The sequence below is a fragment of the Podarcis filfolensis genome, assembly GCF_964270895.1.
Source record: "Podarcis filfolensis genome assembly, chromosome: 3".
NCBI lineage: Eukaryota > Metazoa > Chordata > Lepidosauria > Squamata > Lacertidae > Podarcis > Podarcis filfolensis.
The window spans coordinates 69,438,725-69,461,339 of record NC_139606.1 but is presented as its reverse complement, the minus strand read 5'-3'; the positions used below and the strand labels follow the sequence as shown (position 1 = coordinate 69,461,339).

General features: G+C 40.2%; 1 protein-coding gene across 2 annotated transcripts in view; it reads left to right on the top strand.

Annotated features, from left to right (window-relative positions):
* EZR (ezrin) overlaps positions 1 to 22,261 on the top strand; it is a 36,485-nt gene extending 14,224 nt beyond the window's left edge. For both annotated transcript variants that reach the window (XM_083605818.1, XM_083605819.1), the window contains exons 3-14: positions 1,420 to 1,503; positions 6,134 to 6,229; positions 7,702 to 7,976; positions 8,126 to 8,209; positions 9,184 to 9,330; positions 12,637 to 12,733; positions 15,093 to 15,256; positions 16,222 to 16,352; positions 17,371 to 17,531; positions 18,905 to 18,997; positions 19,776 to 20,027; positions 20,821 to 22,261. In XM_083605818.1, coding sequence (XP_083461944.1) covers positions 1,420 to 1,503; positions 6,134 to 6,229; positions 7,702 to 7,976; positions 8,126 to 8,209; positions 9,184 to 9,330; positions 12,637 to 12,733; positions 15,093 to 15,256; positions 16,222 to 16,352; positions 17,371 to 17,531; positions 18,905 to 18,997; positions 19,776 to 20,027; positions 20,821 to 20,985 — 1,749 coding nt within the window. In that variant the 3' untranslated portion in view covers positions 20,986 to 22,261. The remainder of the gene's footprint in view (positions 1 to 1,419; positions 1,504 to 6,133; positions 6,230 to 7,701; positions 7,977 to 8,125; positions 8,210 to 9,183; positions 9,331 to 12,636; positions 12,734 to 15,092; positions 15,257 to 16,221; positions 16,353 to 17,370; positions 17,532 to 18,904; positions 18,998 to 19,775; positions 20,028 to 20,820) is intronic.
* The last annotated feature ends 354 nt before the right edge of the window (positions 22,262 to 22,615 follow it).

The window sequence follows — 22,615 nt, the reverse complement described above, 5'->3', positions numbered from 1 at the left end:
TAGAAATAAATCTTATCAGACCTGATTATGTGGGGGTTGGAAGGAGGTTTTTTAATTGAAACGCCTTTAAGATTTATATTGAGAAATGGTTTGCTAAAGCCTTTGGAATTTGTTAAATCCAGTCACTATACATTTCATGGATATCCTGGGATACACACAGAGAGAGACCATATTGCTTAAAAATAGCCTTTGTTAAATTGTGGGAAAGTGGGTGTGTGCTTGGAATGAGGATTAGAAAAACCCAAACATTCTTTAACACTTCTCCATTCTTGGTTTATCACACTAAAGATTAGATATTGAGAATGCATAATTTGCATGTATTCCTATAATACATTCTTTTTAATTTAGAATGCTCAGAATAAGAGTTCTGACCACAACTTTCTGATGCTTGAGAGTAATGAAAAACCAGTATGATTTATTTCCTAGTGTTAATCTACAGAGATATAGAACAGGACAAATGCTTGATTAACCCATTGTGCCATATTGTCTAGCATCCACTAACAGCAGATTAGAACATTTATAGAGAGCAAGCTTATGAATGGATGTTGGCCACCATCTCTAAATGGAGTATTCATGTTCAGATATACTATATCTCTAAGATCCAAATACTAGGTACAAACAAGGGGTGGCCTTTACCTTTATACCCTCTTTGTGAGTTCTGTGTTGAAACATTAGGTTGGCCACTATGGAAAACAGAATTCTTGACTAAGTGGGCTTTGACCTGATACAATAGTGATCATATTAACTTCTGACCCACTGGGGTCTTCTTATCTTGGATTGCAGAAACATAGGTTTCTCATGAACAACATTAGCTATACAGAAATGTCAGTTGTCATCATGCTATGTCCACAAACCGCTCTCTGCTCATTTTCTGCTTCGGCCATGCTCTTTTAAAAGAGGCAACATAACCGTATAGGGAGAATAATTAGCATGCTTTTACCTCTTTAAAAACCCAGAATAACTCCAACTCTTAATATAACAGGGAGACCTGTGTTGTAATTTAAAAGCCTTCCCTTAATGTGGTCAATTCCTTGCCCTAATTCTAAAGGGATGTTAATTAAGATGTCAGGCTTCATACTAATAGTAGCCCTGGCTTAGCATAACACTATGCACTGGAAGAATGAAGACTAAAATGTCACTTTACTTAAACTAAAAAGCTCAATCAAAGCCAGGAGCTGCAAAGCAAGTAGAACACTCAGGATAATGTCTGGCAAATTACCTTGATGGACCAGCATCTTGAAATGTTTGTAGCACTTATGCGTTTAAACACTATGGTGATTTTATTTTTAAAAATTGTTTACTAGCACATAGCATCTTGTATACACTTCAAATCCTGAACCACAGTTCTAAAATCTGTTATACAAATTATAGTGCACACTGGCTCTGTTTTCATATCCATTACTTTAATTTCTCTTCTAGGTCAATGTACGAGTTACCACTATGGATGCAGAGCTGGAGTTTGCCATCCAGCCTAACACAACAGGCAAACAGCTGTTTGACCAGGTCAGTATATAGTGTGTAAGTTTTCATCAAAGTTTTCTGCAGGGAGGCTGGATCACCTGAGACTTTCTCCTTTGCTCAAGGAACCATTCACTGGGTGGCATGTTGCAGATCTGCCTCTGTACAAATCAGCAATAGAAAGCTGGTGTTCCTTTAAAAATCTTAAGTTTGCATGTGCCTGAAATCCTTAAGGAGAGGTAAAGGGATTTCCCACCTACTCTTCTGGACATAAAGAAAAGGGGGAAAACCCCAGCACTCTGGGTCTGTCAAGTAAAGTTGTTAGATCAAAATTTAATCCGTAAAGGAATATAGCAAAAAGTACTATGTGTTCTGTGACCTTGCTGCGATTTAGAAAAAAAGGAAATTTGTAGTCTTCATTGAAGCTATATAGCTCAGGTGTGAGGAGAAAGCCATTCACTTCTAAAATGGGTAGGAAAAATTGTGTCAATATTGTTTATTTGCTACACACACACACACAAAACTTTGTAATGTAACAGTACTCAGTTAATAAATGTTTTTAGATTAATTGGCTGCTAATAAATTATTTCTAGGGTTCAAGTACAGGTTCTGTTATATTGAATCAACATGAGTAATTGTAGAAGTGTGTATTAATCATACTTAAACTGCTCAGCACCTGTCACTGCTGTGGGATTACCAAATGGGGAGAAGAAAATACCCTGTATTAAAGGGGATGTGGTAATGACTTAATGGAGCATATCCCAAAGAATATTGGAAAGGCTTTAATATAGTCAATCTGTATACTTTGGAAATGGGCTTCCATTTTGTCATTTCTACTTAGTAAAGGTCACCACAGAATCTGCAACAGGAAAGCTATGCTATTTTGCCTTACTAGTTCCTTAAGGTTTGAGATACGCTGTGTCTTTAAGGGATTTGTCTGTTATTGGTGGCTGTTGTAAGAAAAATGAAAGACAATTGGGAATGATCAATAGAGTGTAAACATTCATAGATATGATAGATAGCCCATTCACCTTATTACAGTGATTGAATACAGGTGTGGGTAATATTCCACCTGCATCCAGTTTGCCATTTATATTGATATCCTCAGGCAGAGAGGCAATGACTGCAAGGCATTTGACCTATGCACATGTGGACCTTTGGGTTAGAGACTATAATGAACTGTGTAGTACAGCAGAGGGTCTGTATATTTCTATTATTGTGAAGTCAGAGAAAATTGTACAGCGCTACAAAGAATAAAATCCAGTTTTCCTCTTAATATATCTTGCAAATTCCTATTTTATTTTTTACAACCAAGGAGGGAAAGCATTATTGCACCATCCATAGCTGTATATTAACTACAGTAAAGTTTTAACTATTTTTTGAAGTTGTGAATAGGGAGAGAAAGGGAGTTTTGTTAATAAATAACAAATATAAGAGGTTAGCAGTCACTTTCCTGCCAGCGATTTAACTCTTTCACAAGGTTTATGTAAGAATATAGGATTTGAGAATTTAGCAAGTTTTTCTTATGTAGAAAGGAAAGGCAGCATGTTGTGGGGTGTCAGTTCTGTGCATTTTATGAGAGAAATAACGTTGGAGGCTGTCAGTGCCACCATTTCTCTCTGTCTAGGCTGGGAAGCTGACCAGGTAGTGCCAGCAGCCTGCTTAATGCTGAGAAGTGCAAGGCAGGATTGTTTACAGGAATGGCAGATCGATAGTGGAATATAACCCTCCTGGGTCAGAGGAAGGTTCATCAGTTCCCACATTCTGTCTCCCAGGGATGTAGAGCATGTGCCACATTGAGCGTCCTCACCTCAGGACCTGACATTTGGATGTAAATTGCTTCCATACAACTGATATTCCTTTTAACAGCTAGTTTATTTAAAAGTAAACTATCAGGAATTGCCTTATCTAGTGTGGTAATTAATTCCATGTTAGGTTTTGAATGGGAGAAAAAGACTTTGTCCGACCTGAACCCACTGCGAATCAGTGCCTTTGGATTTCTGTGTTTGTGTGTGTGTATGAGAGAGAGAGAGAGATTTTCTACCTCATGCTTCCCCACCCACATAGTTGTCTCTTTTCTAAACAAACAAACAAAGCCCCAATGTTTTAATAAGGGGAATGTCCTAAGGAATGTCCTTGCCAGTGACGGAACTGCAGCTCTGTACCCACACAACCCTGACCCTGCATTTAAAAATAAGGTATTCTAGAACAGATGCCTGTGGAGGCCTGACAAGACTTCTCTCTGTAGAAATGATGCAACATCTCCTCTCATTTGCCAATATGTACAACCAGAACATAAGTCGCTTTCCCTCCATAAAAGGGTCTCTTTCTTGGCTTTTTCCTTCCACACCATCACTGTGCCTTACGTAGGTATTTTCAGGATTTGGGTAGTATCAGTCTGTTTCTGCTGTTAGTAACATCAGTAAGCCTGGAAACCTTGCCCGCCCCCCTAAAGATGTTGGAAGCAGCAGAGTGAGGATGAAGATATATGACCAGGCCTCAATTCCCAAACAAAGTGTAATAAATGGAAAAAAGATTAAGTACCACTGCCCTAAAGGGGGCAGATCTCTGAGTAAGTTGTCCTGCAAGTGTTTGCCCCTTTGATCTATATTGATAACGAAGTTTATGCTGTCGGTTCATCCAGTGTGTTTAAAGCAATTATAGTGTTCATTAAATAATTTATCAGATCTGGAAAGAGCCAGACAACCCATGGTCCAGAAAGTCTCGCTAATTATGCCCAAACTGTACTGGAGAATAGATTTAAACACAGCCCTGCAGAACATAAATTAACTTAGATTGGTACATTACTGAGGCTAAATACTGCAGTTTCCCTTGGTTGCAAAACTAGTTCTGAATGCATGAGACTCTCCTAGAATATATAATTCCAAATGTTCATTTTATCTCTGGCACTGTTTTAGAGTGTGTGTTTTCTCCTACATTCAGTGCTTTTTACTGGCTTTGAAGATTGTATTGATATGGATTCACATTGCCACCCTTTATTTCCTTGCCAGAAATATTTTGAGCAAATTCCATTTTTTGCTTCCTTTAAAATATGTTTTGAGTATCAGAGTTGTGAAGCAACAAATCTGCACTATACTTTGCAAATTCGAGTGGCAAAATATCTGTGCATTCCTCTCCCACTATGTATTCTGTACTCTTAATCTCAAGATTTTCCATAGCACGTAGTAAAGATTTGAAACTTTTCCTGGTGAAATATGGAATGCTGAGAGAATTATGTGATAGAATTGTAATTAAACAGTGGTGCAAAATTTTCGTGTTACTTCACCTAATTCTTGGGCATATTTTTGGGAGTGAGGCATTTTATTTTGTTTCGACACTTGGTTTAAAATAGTATTTTCATTTCAACTATTTCAGTAAGCAAACTGAAGTTACATGAGGCTGGAAATTTTACTTAATTCCAAAATGTCAAAACAATTCATTCTCTCTGATGTATTTCCAGACAGTAAAAGCATAGTCTTGAGAGTTGGTCTTGTCTTTAAATAGGGCATCTTACTTTTATCTTTTTGTAAGCCCTTCCTTGATTTCTATTTTGTCTCCCATTACTTGTCATTGATTTAATCTATTAGATTATCTGTCACTAATAATGTAATGCAGTTGAAGGAGACAATCCCGACAGAGTGTTAATTAAAGGCAAATGGCATATATATGTCAATTGGCTATCAGGGCAACTAGTAGATCACTGTAAGAGGAAATCACTGCAGAAGGAATGCCATTTTAACACATGGCTAGCTTTATGCTAATTTTAATCACTGTTACTATTTTATTATTGAAAATCACCCTGAAAATATATATTTATAAAAATATGTGTGTGGTATAGAAAATTATTAATGGGGAAGTCTTTGACACCTTAAAGCATCTTCCACCCCACAAAGCAGATGCTGCTAATTCATTCATTTTTGAAAATTTGTAGTATTGTACAGTAGTTTTCTTTTTTAAAAAAATCTTATGTGATTGCTTTTGACAGGAGAGCAATTACAGTTTTGCATGAGCTAATAGTTGTTACACTTGGCCGCTCATCTTGTTTAAATTCCAATATCAGAATTAATTACAGGAAGCTTTTACAGCTTTCAAGCAGCTTTGCAGTTTTTATTAAGGGAGGATCACATTTCAGAGATACAGCTCCTCCTAGCTGAGCCTTCTTTCTCTATCTGGGTCTCTTTGAACCCTGAGACTCTTCTTAAGAGAGGCATCTAGTTATGCTATTACTGATGAGTCTGCACCAAGCAGCTCTTAAATTTTGGAGCGCTTAAAAAAAAGAATGGGCTGTAAATACCTATCGGTTTCATTGTCTGTTTTGCACACTGATTAATCTGACCTCTGATAATATGAGGCAGCAGGCAACTGATCAGCATGTCCTTTGTTCAGTCTTTTTCAAACCAGCATTTTTACACGGAAAAAACCTTACCAAGCATTTGCCACGTTCTTCTCTCAGCCTTTTGTTTCTTCCCTGTATTGAATGGGATCAAATTCCGTGGGATCAAGTAGTCCCGGCAAAGCTGGCTTTTAGAGGGTCTTGAAATTTGCATCTTTTTCAGAGGGTGGAGTTGGCAGTCCACATATTCAGGCTTATGTGCTATGGCAAGAGTCTTAGAAAACATAGGTGTTTGACCTTTTTATTTTAACTCTTCTGGCCTCCCTTCTTCTCATCTTTTAGGTGGTCAAGACGATAGGCTTACGCGAAGTCTGGTACTTTGGTCTTCAGTATGTGGATAACAAAGGATTCCCAACCTGGCTGAAGCTTGACAAAAAGGTAAATGAAATTAACTTGAAATATAAAATACAGTCACAGCTGTGCACTAGCCGCCTTAGCTGCATCTCTGCATTACTTTATTATACATGAAGGGCACATAGATAATATTGAGAGTGTGAACTTGGTCAATATTAGTCTGCAATGGGACTTACAGTACAATGAGACATTCGGTTGGACCTGGCAGACACTAGGGAGCCATCTACATCAGGAGTTCAATCCAGAAATCCCAGCAATTGCTGTGGTGACTTCCAGAGGTTAAAATACTTAGTATGGGAAACTCCATTTAAGAAAAAAGAGATGCAGTGTTAAAACTATTCAGTCCTCTGGTGACTAACGGCCTGGCAAACAAGAGTTCTTGCTTAATTTCTGAATACTGACTGTTTGTACATAGTCTAGTCTCAGCTTGTCTGTTGCCTACTCCAAATAGCTGGCTATTGTGTTTATTTCAATTAGCGGAACTTCTCGGTATACATTGCTTAATCTCTGCAGTACTAGTTGCCAAATTGCCTAGAATAAATTGTTCTCGCAGATTAGTGAATTACTATGTGGAGACTAGTATAGACCTATTCCTTGTTCTAAAGCCTTCAGGATTTTTAAATAAAACAAGCCATGTGTGTGCCTGTGTTGTCATAGCTTTCTCTTTTCCAGCTTACGGTTGCTATTATGGCTGATGCTTTGGTGAAAAACATGAGAGCATTGTACTGCAGTTCTGTTCTGTCTGAGATAATTTATTCCTCTTGCCATCCTATCAAACATTCAGCATGAGCTGTACATAATATTGATATACCTTAGGAATGCTGATGCACTAGTAATTTGGTCTGGCATTGTATAATGAGCAAAGTGGCTGAAAGCATGTACTCATTACTTCATCACACATCTAAGCATCTATTTATTTAATAAATTATGCTCCATTTTTTCACCATGCATCTCAAAGCTGCTTAAGAAAAGGCAAAACATACATCGTTGCATCCAGATAGTTACTATGAGGCTGCCCTTTGACTTAAATAAATGAAGAGCCCCGATCAAAAGTAGCACCAAAGAATGGACTACAAAGTAGGATGTGAAGAGCAAAATCGCCTCTTGGCAAGTGGGAAGCCTTATGGTCACAATGCTAAGGACAGTGTCAACTGTGAGTAGAATGACACCTGCTTGTGCAACTGGACTCCACCACCACCGTCACCCCATGCCATCCTCAGTTATACTCCAAAGGGATAGGGGAAACCACAGAACAAATTTAGGAGGGGTGTGGAGTAAGGGGAGGAGTCCTGTTGTGCAGGCAGAAGTTTTTCATCTTACATAAGGAGCTATTTAGAGTTTCTATGCAACTCTAAGGCTGACAACCAAAAGACTTAACTTTGAATAACGTGTTCAGAAATGTTAATAGTCAACAATAATCTGCTAACATTCAATTGTGTTTTGACATGCTGCTCATGTTTTGCTGCTGCTCCCTCCTTGCCCCCTCTCCATTTCAGGTCTCTGCTCAAGAGGTCAGGAAAGAGAACCCTCTGCAGTTCAAATTCCGTGCCAAGTTCTACCCTGAAGATGTATCTGAGGAGCTGATCCAGGACATCACACAGAAGCTGTTCTTCCTGCAGGTGAAAGAAGGAATCCTTAGTGATGAAATCTATTGCCCACCTGAAACTGCAGTCCTCCTTGGGTCTTATGCTGTGCAAGCCAAATATGGAGACTACAATAAAGAACTGCACAAGCCAGGATACCTCAGTTCTGAACGCCTCATTCCCCAAAGGTGAGAACGTCTCATGGGAAACTTAGGGACAGGGCTTCTCTGGGGAATTTATGTGCATTCTTTAAAACTAGACGTACACAAGTTTAAACTAGAGCTTACAACTTTCTCATCTCTTGGGTTTTCTTTTTGTTTGTTCTTTGTATATTTAGAGTAATGGACCAACATAAACTCTCTAGAGAACAGTGGGAAGAACGGATCCAGGTCTGGCATGCCGAACATGGTGGAATGCTCAAGTGAGTTATGGCACTGAAGGGGGTCTGTCTGTTTTCTTGAGCCCACATTTTCATTCCCATTCCTCACCAGCTCTTAGATGAAAGGTAACCCTGTAGCAAAGAACTTGCAACAGGTTCTTTACATATATCTTGCTCTGGCCCATCATCTTCTCTGCATTCCTGATACATAATTGTCCGTTGATGTATGTAGAAATTCCCGTGCTGGGCACAATGTGTGGGTGAAGCACAACATGATAGACTGGAATTTTTGAAATGCTCTTGAAAGTACACAGGTGGGGCCACATTCAATGAGTGTGTAAGCAAACACGTGTAGTGTTCAACGAGTGTAGTGTCTATGTACCTGTGCATACAATAGAGATGAGTTGTACAAATCAACAATTGCACACTCCTTCACCCAAACACCTGCACCTGTGTACAGGTAGTTTGTATCTGTTCAGTGCAACTTCTGAACAAGCTTATAGGCAAAAGCTTTAGAGGATTAGCAAAGCTGGAAATTTATTTATGGGAGTTTTTCTATTGTACCATATCATAAAATATCAGGGCTGTGTACAAAAAATAAAAAGCCATTAAAAGCAGTAGAAAAAATAATTGTGGTGAGTGGCTAGTTAAAAAGCTGTGAAGGCCTGTTGGCATAAAAATGTCTTCAAGGGATGCCTGGAAATCCAAAGGGAAGGATGGCAGCCCATCATGGCTGGAAGAGTGTTCCACAGCATGGCATCAGCAATACTAAATGTCCAGCTTCTAGTTAAGGCCAGTTGGGCCTCTGCTGTAACCCGGGTACAACTAACAGGTCTCATGCTGGACAAGAAATAAGTAATATTGTAATCGTTTTGTAGTAAGGTGGTGTTTCTGTTGGTCTCCTCCTGTTACCCCAATGAGTGCATTTATTTTCCCACTGGCACAAAGGTTTTGCATCAGTCTTAAAAGAGAAACATCATCTAACATTTCCTACGTATGATTTCCTTGTCAACCAGAGAGAATGCCATGCTGGAATACCTGAAGATTGCCCAGGATCTGGAGATGTATGGAATCAACTACTTTGAAATCAAGAATAAGAAAGGGACTGATCTCTGGCTGGGAGTAGATGCACTTGGGCTGAACATTTATGAGAAGGATGACAAGTAAGCGGATGTTTTATTATTCCTTTGAGGTTGAAGAGCAGGCATTAGTGCCAGATAATTCTCTCGTTATCTGTGCTTTGTATTTTTATGGCAGCCTTATCAAAGCAAGTCACCTTGGTGTGCTGAATGCGGTTGTGCTGGGAAACACATGGCCCCAAAGTAACTTGACTTTACTATCTCCAAACTGCGACCTGTTTTCTCCTTAACTCCTATACTAGCCCTTTAGAAGGGCAGGCAGGGGTCAAACGGAAGAATCGATTATATGGTGTAAAGGTAGGCCATATACCAGATCCTAATGATAGGGCTGGCAGAAACTTGGATCCAACTTCATGAAAACATTGTGCACAAGCAGAATTAATTGGGAGGAATTCAACATTGCACTTTGGCAATCATTCTGTCAGGGCAAGCATTTTGGCTTGTCAGATGGAATGATTCCCCCTTCACCTTCTCCTGTGGTGTGTTTCACAGGTTCTCCTGAACCCCCAGAGCCAATTTTGAGGGGTGGGGAGAAGGGGGAAAGCCCCATTGTGCAAATTAAGTTATTGCATTCGTTAGTTGAATCCTGCCCATTATCTCTTAACTGATAGCTGGTAGGTGTCTACCAACATCTGAAGCAGACAGGACTCTAGGGTCATTCAGAGCCAATATACAATATATTCAAGTTGGAGAGAGCACTTTAACTCACTTTTGTTAGTGGCTGGCTCCAGCCGTGAGCCATTTGTGCGCACCTGTCCTTAGATGGCTAGGTTGGGGTCAAACTGGAAGCAAATTAGGTTGTGTCCTCTGCCATACACAGATTTGTAGCTGATCCTCTTTCATTAGGTAGCTGTGAGATCTCTAGTTTTGGAAGAAGGGTGGGGAAACAGCAGACTGGTAATCAGGGAGCAAGAGATAAGAAACTTAATGGGGACAAAATGTAAAAGAAAACTAGTCCCATTCACGTGCAGCAGAGTTAAAGGATATGAGCTTGGAAGAATCTGAAATAAAGAACATACCTTTTTGCCAGTACTAACTTTGCTTTGTCCTTTCTGTTCAAGGTAAACCATAAGCCCATATAACTAGAGATGTTCAAGCAGTTTATGGAAATAGGATAGAATAGGTCTTCATGTTGATTTTAAATGAAAAAGTCTTGGGATGGTAGAGTAGGAGAGAGATTTTTCTGAAATGCTAAGGTGCCCCATCACCCAGAAAACAAGGAGTGTCACTCTAGGTATTGCATGAGTGAAACTACTTCTAGTTTTAGTGTAGCCATAGTCATTCAAACAGGTTTTGCAAGCTATCGACGCTTCAGAAAGGAAACTTTGCCTCTGAAGGAAAATCAGGGGAGGGGCAAACATGCATAGCAAAGTAAGCGCTGGAACACCTGAAAATTAATTCATAACCTTCATGATATGAAGAGGTTGGATCCCACCCTCTGTGTTTCTGCAGTTAGATGTCTCAGTTTGCTTAAATGAATTAGAGCTGGGTTGCACATGAAGGGCTGTAGGTAGAAATGGCCAGGTAGGAAAAAAGAGAAGGGGCCCCTGCACATTTTATTAGTTGTTTAGAGCAACCTTCTCCAACCTGGTGCACTTAAGATATTTTGGACTACAACATTTGGAAGGCAACAAGTTGGGGGAAGTCTGGTGCAGAAAAGGAATTTCAGCAGGTTTAGCTTGCATAGCTTGTCATGCCTGTTGGAATTTCCTCTTCTACACAACTGTGTCAGAACCCAGTCTTCTTTCTTTTTTTTCTTTCCTTTTTTTGCATCTGGCCACCTTAGCTGCAGGGCAGAATAGGGCAGAACCACACCTGTGGTTAATAGAGCTTAACATATAAATATTAGTGCCACTGCTTTTCATAATGAAAACAAAATTATAGTTCTTCTGCACGTAATCATTGTGTTGGTGTTTTAAAGTGGCAGACAGAAGGGATACATTAAATTTTAGTGTTACGGTTATAATTTTATAGATTGTCCTTCTAGAGATGGGATTGAACAGAGGGAGCATTTTGACACCTTTCGTCATAAGAGATGTGCAATATACATATACAAGTAAATGGGTATCAACATATTAAGTGGATTTTAATAGTTTGCTTTGCTTTAAAGCGGAAATTGTGATAGTTTGCCATTAACTGGAAGTGAATTTTTGACATGAATAAAACCTGTATAGAAATGAATTGATGGGCCAAGGTGCAACTAAGCTTCCATAAGATAGTTTCTTTGGTTCTTTTCAATCTGCTTGTATCAGAAGGACAGGAAATTTAGGATGGTTGAACACACAGCAACCCCAGAAAAAGTAATGCATTAAAGCACCAGTGAGTAAGCACTAAAAAAAGAGGATGCAGATTTACATAAAGTTTGCTATGCAAATTTGTATAAATATACTTTCAGAAATAATTGCTTCTCACCCTAATGGGGAACAAGACTTTGGCCATGTGACCTGCGTGTTCTGCAGGTGTGAACTCTCCAAGGGCAAATTCAAAGCGACTGTTGCTGCTCACCCTTCATATGGTTATTTATATTTTCACCAGATTTGGACTGGACAGCCTTTCAAACAGAGGACTGTCCTCCCTAAAGTAGGACACATGGCTGCCCAACTGTCCCAAAAGGCAAAACTCAAAAGTCACAAAAACCAGGCAAAAGTCAACCACCCCAAAATACCCAAACAATAGCACATCTCAAGAAACAGGCAAATCTCCACCCGCGAAGGGGGGGGGAAGAAACACATATACGCCACTCAGAAAAGCAGCACACAAGTGTGCATGCACACAACAAAACAAAAGGCATTCTGCACACAATCCCCCAAGCAAGCACCAGTAGGATCCCTTTTCTTAATAATAATAAAAAAAGGTGTAGCAAGAAAGACCCTCGCTGACCAGCCCCTCCATTCATTTGTTGAGAGGAAGTCTTTGGTCTTAACCTGAGCCCCAGAGGCATTCCGAGGAAAGGAGACGAAGAGGGAAAGAGACTGAAGGTCTGAACTTCTGTTTTCTAGCCAGCCCAGCACTGCCCAAGTTAAAAGAAGAAAAAGAAAAAAGGGAGGGGCAAGGGACCTCCAGCTGAGGGTGACATAATATCTGTGGGGCCCCAGATCTAAGAAAAAACAATACCTAGGGTTAGAACTACAGGCCTCAGCCCTGAGATGAAAGTGAAAAATGGTTTGCTTTTATGTAATTGCTTGTCTACATAGGACCAAACCCGACGGTAACGATGCTGTAGAGATCTGACCCTTTTTATATTTAAGCATTGTCACATTCAAGACAATTTATGTATAAAATCAATGTATCTTCTTGAAAAACAAAACCATAATAATTTTGTGCTTACAGATTAACTCCCAAGATTGGCTTCCCTTGGAGTGAGATCAGAAACATCTCTTTCAATGACAAGAAGTTTGTCATAAAACCAATTGACAAGAAAGCCCCAGTAAGTATAGCCGATGACGAGTATTCCTGCCAAATCGAGAATGTTAACTTCCATCTTTACTCTGATACTTTTTATGCTAATAGCTCAGTTGTGGATTGTATGTGTCAGCAATCCCCCAGTACTTCAGCTCATAGGTATTAAATTCCTTATTAAAGGATCAAGAAAAGAAATGGTGGCATAAAAAGTAACATTGACCTAATAGAAAATTATTGCCGTTCAGTTGTGTCCCCTCCCCCTTTTAGTATTTTCTCCAAAATGTTCTTTGTGACCTTAATCTGTAGTATGTACTTCAGAGACCACAGGAGCAATGACTCATTAACTCTTCCCAGCAACAACTCAGATTACTGTTTCCTGTATCTGATGGAAGGATTTCCTCCTGAGGCTTCTAAATATCTCACCCCATAGACCACTTGCTGCAAATAATTTGTATTTGCTAATTGCCTCCCCCCCTTAAATACCCCTCCAATGTATTGGTGAGAGGGCTTGGTGAGTGAAGTTGCCTCCCCTCCAGACTCTCGCTGCTTCGCTACACTGAAAGCCTTTATTTCCATGAGATAAATCTGATTGGCGACAATGAATTCATGAAACACTCCTTTATTCTTGTGTGCATAAGCTTTCCATGCCAGATAGTTGTTCATTATGTTGTAATTTATATACAAAAAAATTGTGAATCTTGGGCATAGCCGGTCTTGTACAAACTGGGATGCACTTTTAAAATGAGATTTTTCATGAGGCTATTCCAGAAATTTGTTATAGCCCAGGGAAGGGCATTGTGTCTATACTTAAAAATTTTGAACACACAAAATGCCTCGCAGTCTTTGACTGTGATACGCAGTGAGCACTATCAGGGTTCTTCTGCAGGCAGTTGTAGAGGGAGAAAAGCCTTTGTGTGTGCAGGGCACTGGATCACAACCCACATGGATCTTGGGAAAGTGGGTCCAGAAATTCAAGGGTTCTCATTCCTTTTACTTAAAAAGAACTGCTATTAAAAGTCAATTTCATACACAGTAATCTGCATAAAAGGATACTCTCTCAAATGAAATGCACCCGTCTTTATAGCCATTATAAAAGCTCAATGAATGTCTTTTCTCATGAGCATAGTAGTCTGTGAAAACCTTGGTAACAAAAGAACTCTCAACCCCTATTTATCCTATTAGGAGTGGGAATTGAGAAGCTGTATAGGCATCCAGTTCAGAGAAACACTGAAGACATGGTGACCTCTGTGCTTTTAAAAGAAACATACACTGCTTTGGATGATTAAGGCATGTCTTCTGTTAAGTTAATAGACGCTTGGAATTATTAGGGAACTAAGAGCCATTGAGGTGTAGGAACTGGACTGAGGAAGTTGGACTGCAAATACTTAGCTCAGCTCTAAACAAACATGACTTGCCCCAAGTCACTATCTGCCTCAGCCTAAATTGCCTCACAAGGCTGTTAGGCTAAAGGGGGGTTTTAATTCTCATTACTGTGAGGTCCTGACATAAAAGTATGATAAATAGCAAGAAAATGTAACTTTGCAGTTCAGCAGAACTGGCAAGATGCAGGTTTGTGCCAAGTTTACTTTGGTGAAACAGCAGTGAAGTAACTTGTTTCAATAAAAACTCAGTGTTGGCAAAAAATACCGTAAATGTGATAAAAGTTATCTCCAAAGTATTGGACACCATTTTGTTTAAACATTTTTCATAGCTTTGAAGTACACAGTCAGGGGAAAAGGCAAAGTAGTAGTAGTAGTAGTAGTAGTAAATAACAACAACAACAACAACAACAACAACAACAACAACAACAACAACAACAACAACAACAACACTGTTTTAAAGCTGACTGCTTTGAGAAGTGGAATATTTGTTTCCTCTGCCACATGAATGGTTTGGTCCAGTTATTTGACAAAATGCTCTCATTTCAGTCTACATCCCATGCTGAGTATATTAATTGGTGCAGTATATCACTTCAGATTAATAGGAAGATTAAAGTATACATCTCATTGACACACTTAAAAACAAACAAACCAGAGTCCTAGACACTTTTATTGTACTGTTTTTCTTAACTTCAAATTCCATTTCCATAGTAGTATCAAAATCTCTAGTCTGCATTTGCTTCCCTTAAGTTCTCTTTTCTCTTCTCTCAATATTTGGGCCTTGGCTCATCATTCTAAAGCGACACATGTGTAAGTTTCAGGAAAAGAACAAGGTCCCATACAATTAAAACACATAAGCTGTTGTAATAGGTTGCTGCTTGTGTTTTCCATAACAAAGAACTAAGGACTGTGTGAGTGGGGAAGATGAGAATGCTTGTGGGAAGCCCAAGTAGATGGTGGTGTTGTTGTTTTTGACTTACTTTCCCCCCTTCCTCCTTCTGCCAGGACTTTGTGTTTTATGCTCCTCGTCTAAGAATCAACAAGAGGATCCTGCAGCTGTGCATGGGAAATCATGAGCTGTACATGCGCCGTAGGAAACCTGACACCATTGAGGTCCAACAGATGAAAGCCCAGGCCCGTGAAGAGAAGCACCAGAAGCAGCTAGAAAGGTACTCGTGGTGGTGGTGGACAGTGGTGGGAAGGGTGTGGTTCACTTGAATGGAGAAAGTGGCTGGGCCTAATGTGTTGTCTTCAATAAAACTTAGCAGAGGTAGAGATTGGTGGTGAGGGTAAAATGCCACCACTGCAAGGGTAGAAATCTAGAGAACTCAGTTTTTCTTGCTAAATGTAGGCATCCACACTTAGCTGAGAAGAGGTGACATAAAGCAATAGGTGACTATTTAAAGAAATTGTTGTATTGCTTTATTTTGCAAACTGCCTTAGGTGCCTTTCCAAAAAGGCCATATATAAATGCAATAAATGGCTATTAAAATAAATAATATTGGATCACAATAGAACTCTGACGTCCAGCATTTTGTATCCCATATCAAGATGCTCCAGAGATCCATCTTAATCAATCTTAACCACTATAATGCAGTAATATGGCAACTAAGCAGAACCAAACCAGGGAACTCATACTCTTGGAATCTCTATTCTTCCTCCTTTATGAAGGCTTCTTTGGATAAACAACACTCATTATCAGTTTAGCAATTAACCCTGTAGCATATTCTATGTTGCACTGGGGCTGCCTACCACGCTCCCCCCAATAAACTCAAAGATGCATGGAGTCATCCCTATAATGTGATGCATACCCAGAATGGAGCTAACAGAAGTCATATCAGCAGTGGGTACATCCTGGTGAGCAGCTAAATTCTCTGATTCTGTCTGGCACAGCTCCATACTTTGTAATTTCTTCCTAGTTTCTTAATTTGAGAGCTTGTGACACCTGATTGTTGCTACCTCCCTGGATGTAGCCACAGGAGTGTTTGAATGCCATATTTTCATCAAGCTTCGGTCTTTGTAGAAAATCACAGAAGAGAAAAGCTTTTCACCTCAGCACAGGATGGTGGTGAAGGAGTAAACAGACTTGTAACCTCCAGAGTTTTAAGCAAACTTATTTTTCTATCCATTACAGACAACAGCTAGAAAATGAAAAGAAGAAGAGAGAGACAATTGAGAAGGAGAAAGAGCAGATGCTAAGGGAGAAGGAAGAACTGATGATGAGACTGCAGGAGTACGAACTGAAGACACAGAAAGCAGAAAAAGGTACAATTTGCCTTCATTAAGCAGGCAACCGGAATCCATGGTTCCACCACTTCCTCACATTCTCAGCCCTGCTTAGACAACCAACATAGCAGTGTGTTGGCGCACTATAATATCCTAACAGTGCTGTCGCATGACATTTCATTGGGTTTCATGATAGAAATATACAAACCAGGATAACATCTACTTCACCAGAGCACAGGAACCACTCTTAATGGATGGAGGTTTTATAGGAGCTTCCTTTTAGTCTTTGAATCATTTATTACTTGTGCATATTGCTCCATAAATGCAGCTGGCATTACTGCTATCTACTGTTAGATGGCTGAGCTAAGCAATTTCATAAAAACAACTTCTAAAATCTCCCTCAACTATTAATCAAACTATTTAAAAAATACGGTAGGCGCCTTGTAATCTTGTTTTACGATTATATAGATTATTCAAGATTAGATGTCTGCCATAATAACCCCAGGAAAATGTTATTGAAAACCCAATCTGATGTCCAATATTTGGCATATGTGGCTGTAAAGTTCCTAAAATGTCTGCACCCAGTAGTGGCAGTTCAATTGACAGGAAGCTTTTCTCTTTGCCTAAAGGGAAAGTGTTAAACTGCCTGCATTGGCAGATGTTTTCTCAGCAGACCAGCCGTGAGATCTGATGCAGTGCACTGTAGTTTCCTTTACACCCTGATCTGGCTGAGCCAGTATCTCTGAACAAGACTATGAAATTTAAATGCGTAACATGCCACTGCCCTCCCTTTATCCTGTATCAATCCAATGCTTTAGAATCCATACTTTTCCTGCATCCCTGTAAGCAGCATAATGCAAAGCTATACCTATTAAGCTTCAAAGAAGAATGTTTTACATATTGATAAGACCTTGGAATTGTCTTGGCTTTCAGAAAGCAAGCTCCTCTTTGCATTTGCAGGTAGAAGACACCGAATTTGCTAAGTATCTTTATAAGGCTGGAGTTTACATAAACACAACTTTTTATTGTGTGGCTTTCCCCCCCTCCCCCATTCCAGAGCTCTCAGACCAAATCCAAAAAGCCAGGGAGCTTGAAGATGAAAGGAGAAGGGCTCAGGAGGAAGCTGAGCGTCTAGAGAACGAGCGCTTAGCTGCTCTGCAAGCCAAGGAAGAACTGGAGAGGCAAGCAGCCGACCAGATGAAGAGTCAGGAGCAGCTGGTACGCATCCAAGGCACTTGGGAGATAAACTCTGACAATTATATAAATAGTAGCAAACGAGTTTGGCTGAATGCTACATTTGGGGGGCAAGATAAAGTTATTGACCAAAGCAAAGCAAATCCTACAATATAGGACAAATTAATACATGGCTGAGAGTCTGTATTTCTGAGCAGTGAGTCTTGAGAATGAAAGGGGGAAATCAAGATACTGTACAGTATGGACATTTGTTTTTCATGGAATTCATGTCCTTCCTTGCCACTCAAAGCAAATTGCAGCATGTATACAGTAGAGTAATAGAGGGAAGCATTATAACCAGAAGACATTCAAGCAATGTTTAAGAGACAGGACAAAGTGATCTCACAAAACAAATTCCATAATCTGGGCATTACCGTGGTGAAATCTCCCTCCTTGTTACCTCTAGCTACACATCAGCTGGTAGTGAGATATGCAGCAGGCCCTAATAGTAAGTTAACTCCTGCTGGAGCATCGGGCCAAAGGGCACCTGATCCAGCATCCTGTTCTCAGCGGCCGGTCAGATGCATATGGGAAGCCAGCAAGCAAAATCTGAGTGCAGTAGCAGTCGTCCTCCACTGTGATTGATTCCCAGTTACTGATATGCACAGGCATATTGATCATAGCCATTGTTGCTGTTTTTATTTTCTTACTATTTAAGGCATTTATATGCTGCTCAATCATTAGCATTTCTAGGGGTTTGCATAAAAATAAACCATACAGGGAAAAATAAGAATTCATAAAACCAAATAGAAACCTGAAAGGCAACCTTAAAATGTCTGCAGGAATAAGAAAATCTTTGTCATATGCCTGACAAAGGGTGCTTGTCTAATCTCAGGTGAAAGGGCCCATAACATTAAACACAACTTCTAGTAGTTGAGTTGTGCATCTAAGCTATTGTGGTGGCACCTAAGACAACCCCAAAGATCTCGGTGATATTAGGGATCAGGCAGGCATTAGGAAATCATGATCCCAGATTGTTAGCTAGTAGACATTCATAGCATTATCTTCTTAAATACATCCAAGTTGGTGGCCCTCTACTTAAGGTTGTCCCTCTCCGGCCAACTAAAGGGCACTGGCAAAATCATACTGGAGATAAATACCCTTTTGGTATTCTAGCTCTAAACCACTTGAGGCTTTAGGGACATAGCCAGAATCTCAAATTGAACAGGAGTGGAATAACATGCCTCCCTAGAGCTGGTTCCAGCTAACACTATTGCAGTGGCATTTTGTACCTGATTTTTCATCAGTAGAACAGCGTCATCCAAAATGGGTTGCTTCCCTGTCTCTAGATCTTACTGACCAATAGTACTTCCATCTTCTCCGGATCATGTTAAAATGCTTTTCTCTCTGTCAAACAGGCTACAGAGCTTGCTGAATACACAGCCAGGATTGCACTGCTGGAAGAGGCAAGGAAACGCAAAGAGAACGAAGTAGAAGAGTGGCAGCACAGGGTAAGTGCTAAGTTTCTTTAGAGCTACGTATCAGTCTCTTTGGCCTCCAAGGGTCTAGCAGTTTTAGTCCTGCCTTGGAACTTTCAGTGCCATTAATCTGAGAGTATGGGCTACACAGTTCTGTCGAACAGTAGTTTTTGCTACTCTTCCAGCCGTAGAAGCGTATGATGGGATTGTGTGGGATAGGACCATATTATTTGTATAATGCTTCTGAGGTGCTTGTCTCAAAGTGGTTTGTATAAAAATGTTCACACAATAAGTATTTGTAAAACTGCTTTATTTATAAAATAGTTTGCAAATAGCCTTTTACAATCCATCTCAAACCAGTGTGTACAAGTTAATATGAAAAAATAGTAAAATCACAGTAATTTAATACAACAAATGGCCCCCAGGACACTCTTCATCCTGAGATTAAACCCCTGAAATGTTTTGAGTGCTGAAATATGACCCTTATGGGTGCTTTCTGGAGCTCCAAGAAAAGGTAGTTCCCTAGGAAGGGGGAACCATAGAGGGGGCCTTCCCCGTGGCGGCCATTGGCAGGATTACAATGCAGCTAAGAGAACCTCCAACGGCTGAGCACAATGTTCAGACAGGGCAGCAGGGAGAGAGGCGCTCTCTCTCTGTGATGGGGCATTCCACTGAGTTACCTCACTGCAGCCTTTTGCACCACTTGTGGCTTCCAGACCAACCTCAGGCAAAGCCCCACAGAAGAAGAGTGCTCCTTGTTCTGTACCCACCGGAATCCTAGTAAGAAGTATTTTGTCTAAATTTTCAATAGGCTATAGAAGCCCAAGAAGATCTTGTAAAAACAAAAGAAGAGCTGCACTTGGTGATGACTGCTCCACCTCCTCCACCCCCACCTGTGTATGAGCCGGTGAACTACCATGTCCACGACAACCTTCAGGACGAAGGAACCGAGTCCTCTGGCTACAGCGCAGAATTCTCCAGTGAAGGGATCTTGGATGATCGTAACGAAGAGAAGAGAATCACTGAAGCCCAAAAGAATGAGCGTGTGCAAAAGCAGCTGAAGGTAAGATACACCTAGATCAGTTTCACATGACTGAGATGACTGCCGCTCTTCATGGTTGATGATTTTGTGCGAAATGGGGCTTCGGTCCCAGTGTTTCCATCTAAAACCATACAGTAGCCACTTCATGAAACTGATTGTGTGGATCAGTGGCCACCCAGTTTGTGCTCAGCAGTATCCATGTTGCCCAAACTATCATATGCAGCTGTCCTGCGCCATGTTCAGTCCCTGGCATCTCCATGCAGGACTGGGAGAGACTTCTGCCTTGAATGCTGGAGAGCTGCTGCCAGCCAGTGTAGACAAACTGAGCTAGATGGACTGAGTGGACTCACTCAGTAGAAGGCAGCTTCCTTTGTTGGTTGTTCCAAAGAGTTGAGAGATGTTTATATCTGCTTCTTTCACTGCCCTTGTACTGAGTGCTGAACCTGTTAAATGCAGATGCTAATAAATGTACCAGGAAGCTCATATGGAACTGAGGATTCTTCTATTTCATTTAATAATTGTGGGTCGTTATTGTAGGCCTCAATTGCCTATCTAAGGAAGCCTGGCATGGCTAGGATTGGAAGAAATCCAGAATCTTCTAAATTGCCCGCAGGCTCTTATTTTTCTACACTCCTTTTGTTGTACCACTTCTAGTTGTCCTATTACAAGAAACACCGTGGCAAAGATTTTCATATCCTGGCTTCCAAGCAACAGAAGGACTGAGGAATGATGTTCTGTTATGGTCTTGTGTGCTACCTCATACTCCCCTAAGTATTTGTATGTCTGTGTAACTCATGTGTTTTAAATATTGCAGACACTGACTGATGAACTAGCCCAGGCCAGAGATGAGAACAAGAAGACACAAAACGACCTCATTCACACAGAGAATATGCGGCAAGGACGAGACAAGTACAAGACACTGAGGCAGATCCGACAAGGCAACACCAAGCAAAGAATTGACGAGTTTGAAGCTATGTAAATGCATAAGGCAAGACTCTGGGAAAGGCAGGTTTTCAATGCTGACCTTTCTTTCTGAAGGGTCACTGAACAGTCATACCAAAAAAATAAATAATCCCCAAACCCTCACACCTGTCAGATGCTACCTGATTTTAGCTTAATACAACATCAGTTTTAAGCATACAAGGATAGCCACCACAAGGTTTTCAGTCAAGACTTGGTGAAATTTGGTCCTATGCTAGTGCCAAAAGGCTTGTCAGAATTGTTTCTTTTCCGTGTTACTATTGTGCTGCTTGTTACACTGCTTGTCTGCACCCATTTCTATAGTGTGGTAGGTATGTCCAGATTGGGGAATCAGCCTACTAGTTTGCTGCACCAGGTTGTTTCTTAAGCAGCACAGACAATTCAGGGTTGTAAAGATCTTCATGGCGTCCATCTCTCCCCCCCCCCCCCCTTACACTGTTGACATTTCTACAGTGGTGGCAAGTAGTAAGTCTGAGGAAGCTTATTAATTGCACTGTTGTATTGGAGAAGTTCCCACAGTGATCATTCAGAAGCTATGCATTACAGGCACACTTGGATGCTCTTCTTACATAACAGATAGGCAGGGATATTGTTGGCCTTCAATGTTATTGAAGTGTGGTACTCCAGCTTAACCAATCAGCTGTAGTGTAGTATTTATATATACCTATGTTAAAGATGCAAGTGACAGATATAATTCTAGTTTGAAAAGGGAGGATAAAAGTTTTTTGCTTTGTATATTTTGTTACTACTTTCAGACTTAATATGAAAAGAATAATGTAAAAAAATAGACAATAATTTCTAGTCTCTGAAGCCAAGGCAGTGTAGGAAACTATTTTGATCTAGAAAACATTTGTAAAGATGATTTTTTTTTTTACTTTAAAGCAAATTGTGATAACATGGCTGTGATTCAGTATATACAATTTCACTGTACCTATTTTTTTTTCTAACAAATTTTCTAATTTTTTTAAAAATGATATAGTTTCAGACTCCAACCATGAAGGGACTTTGTCAGCTTATTTTCTCTATTAAAGAGAATTTCTATGGATTTCTTCTAGCACTGTGTCCATGTTAACTTCCACCCGTGAAACAATCCCACCTCAGGCTTTGGAAATCTGCTAGAATGTCAAGTGAACAATACATTGTTAGCTCTGTTCAACATGTAACTCCCTATGCTGCTTTGTACTCAAAGACGTTTTAACCGTTGTCTCCTGATAACAGTGTTGTGGGATTTGTTTGTGTAATTCACCAACAAATAAAAAAAAATCTGCAAGGCAGCATGTGTTTGAAGTTCTGTGTGATTTCCTGCCCCCCCATACTTTCTATTCCTGCCATCAAAGATATTTGAAAAATTAATGGATGGTATTGGTAAATAAAACAGCTCATCTAGTCACTCTATAGAAGGAAGTTGAGATCCAATGTAGTGTAAGTGAATGCCCATGTGTGCAATGGGTCGTCTTCCACATATCCCCATAATAAGCTCCAGAGGCTCAGACTCTGTGGACCAGATGGGGCTCATGCAGAGAACTGGAGGTGGGAGAAGAGAAATCAGAAGCTCCATTGTAGATGCTTGTTGTGCAAGCAGACTTGCTTCACTGGATGGCACTTGGAACAGATGAAACAAAGGAAGA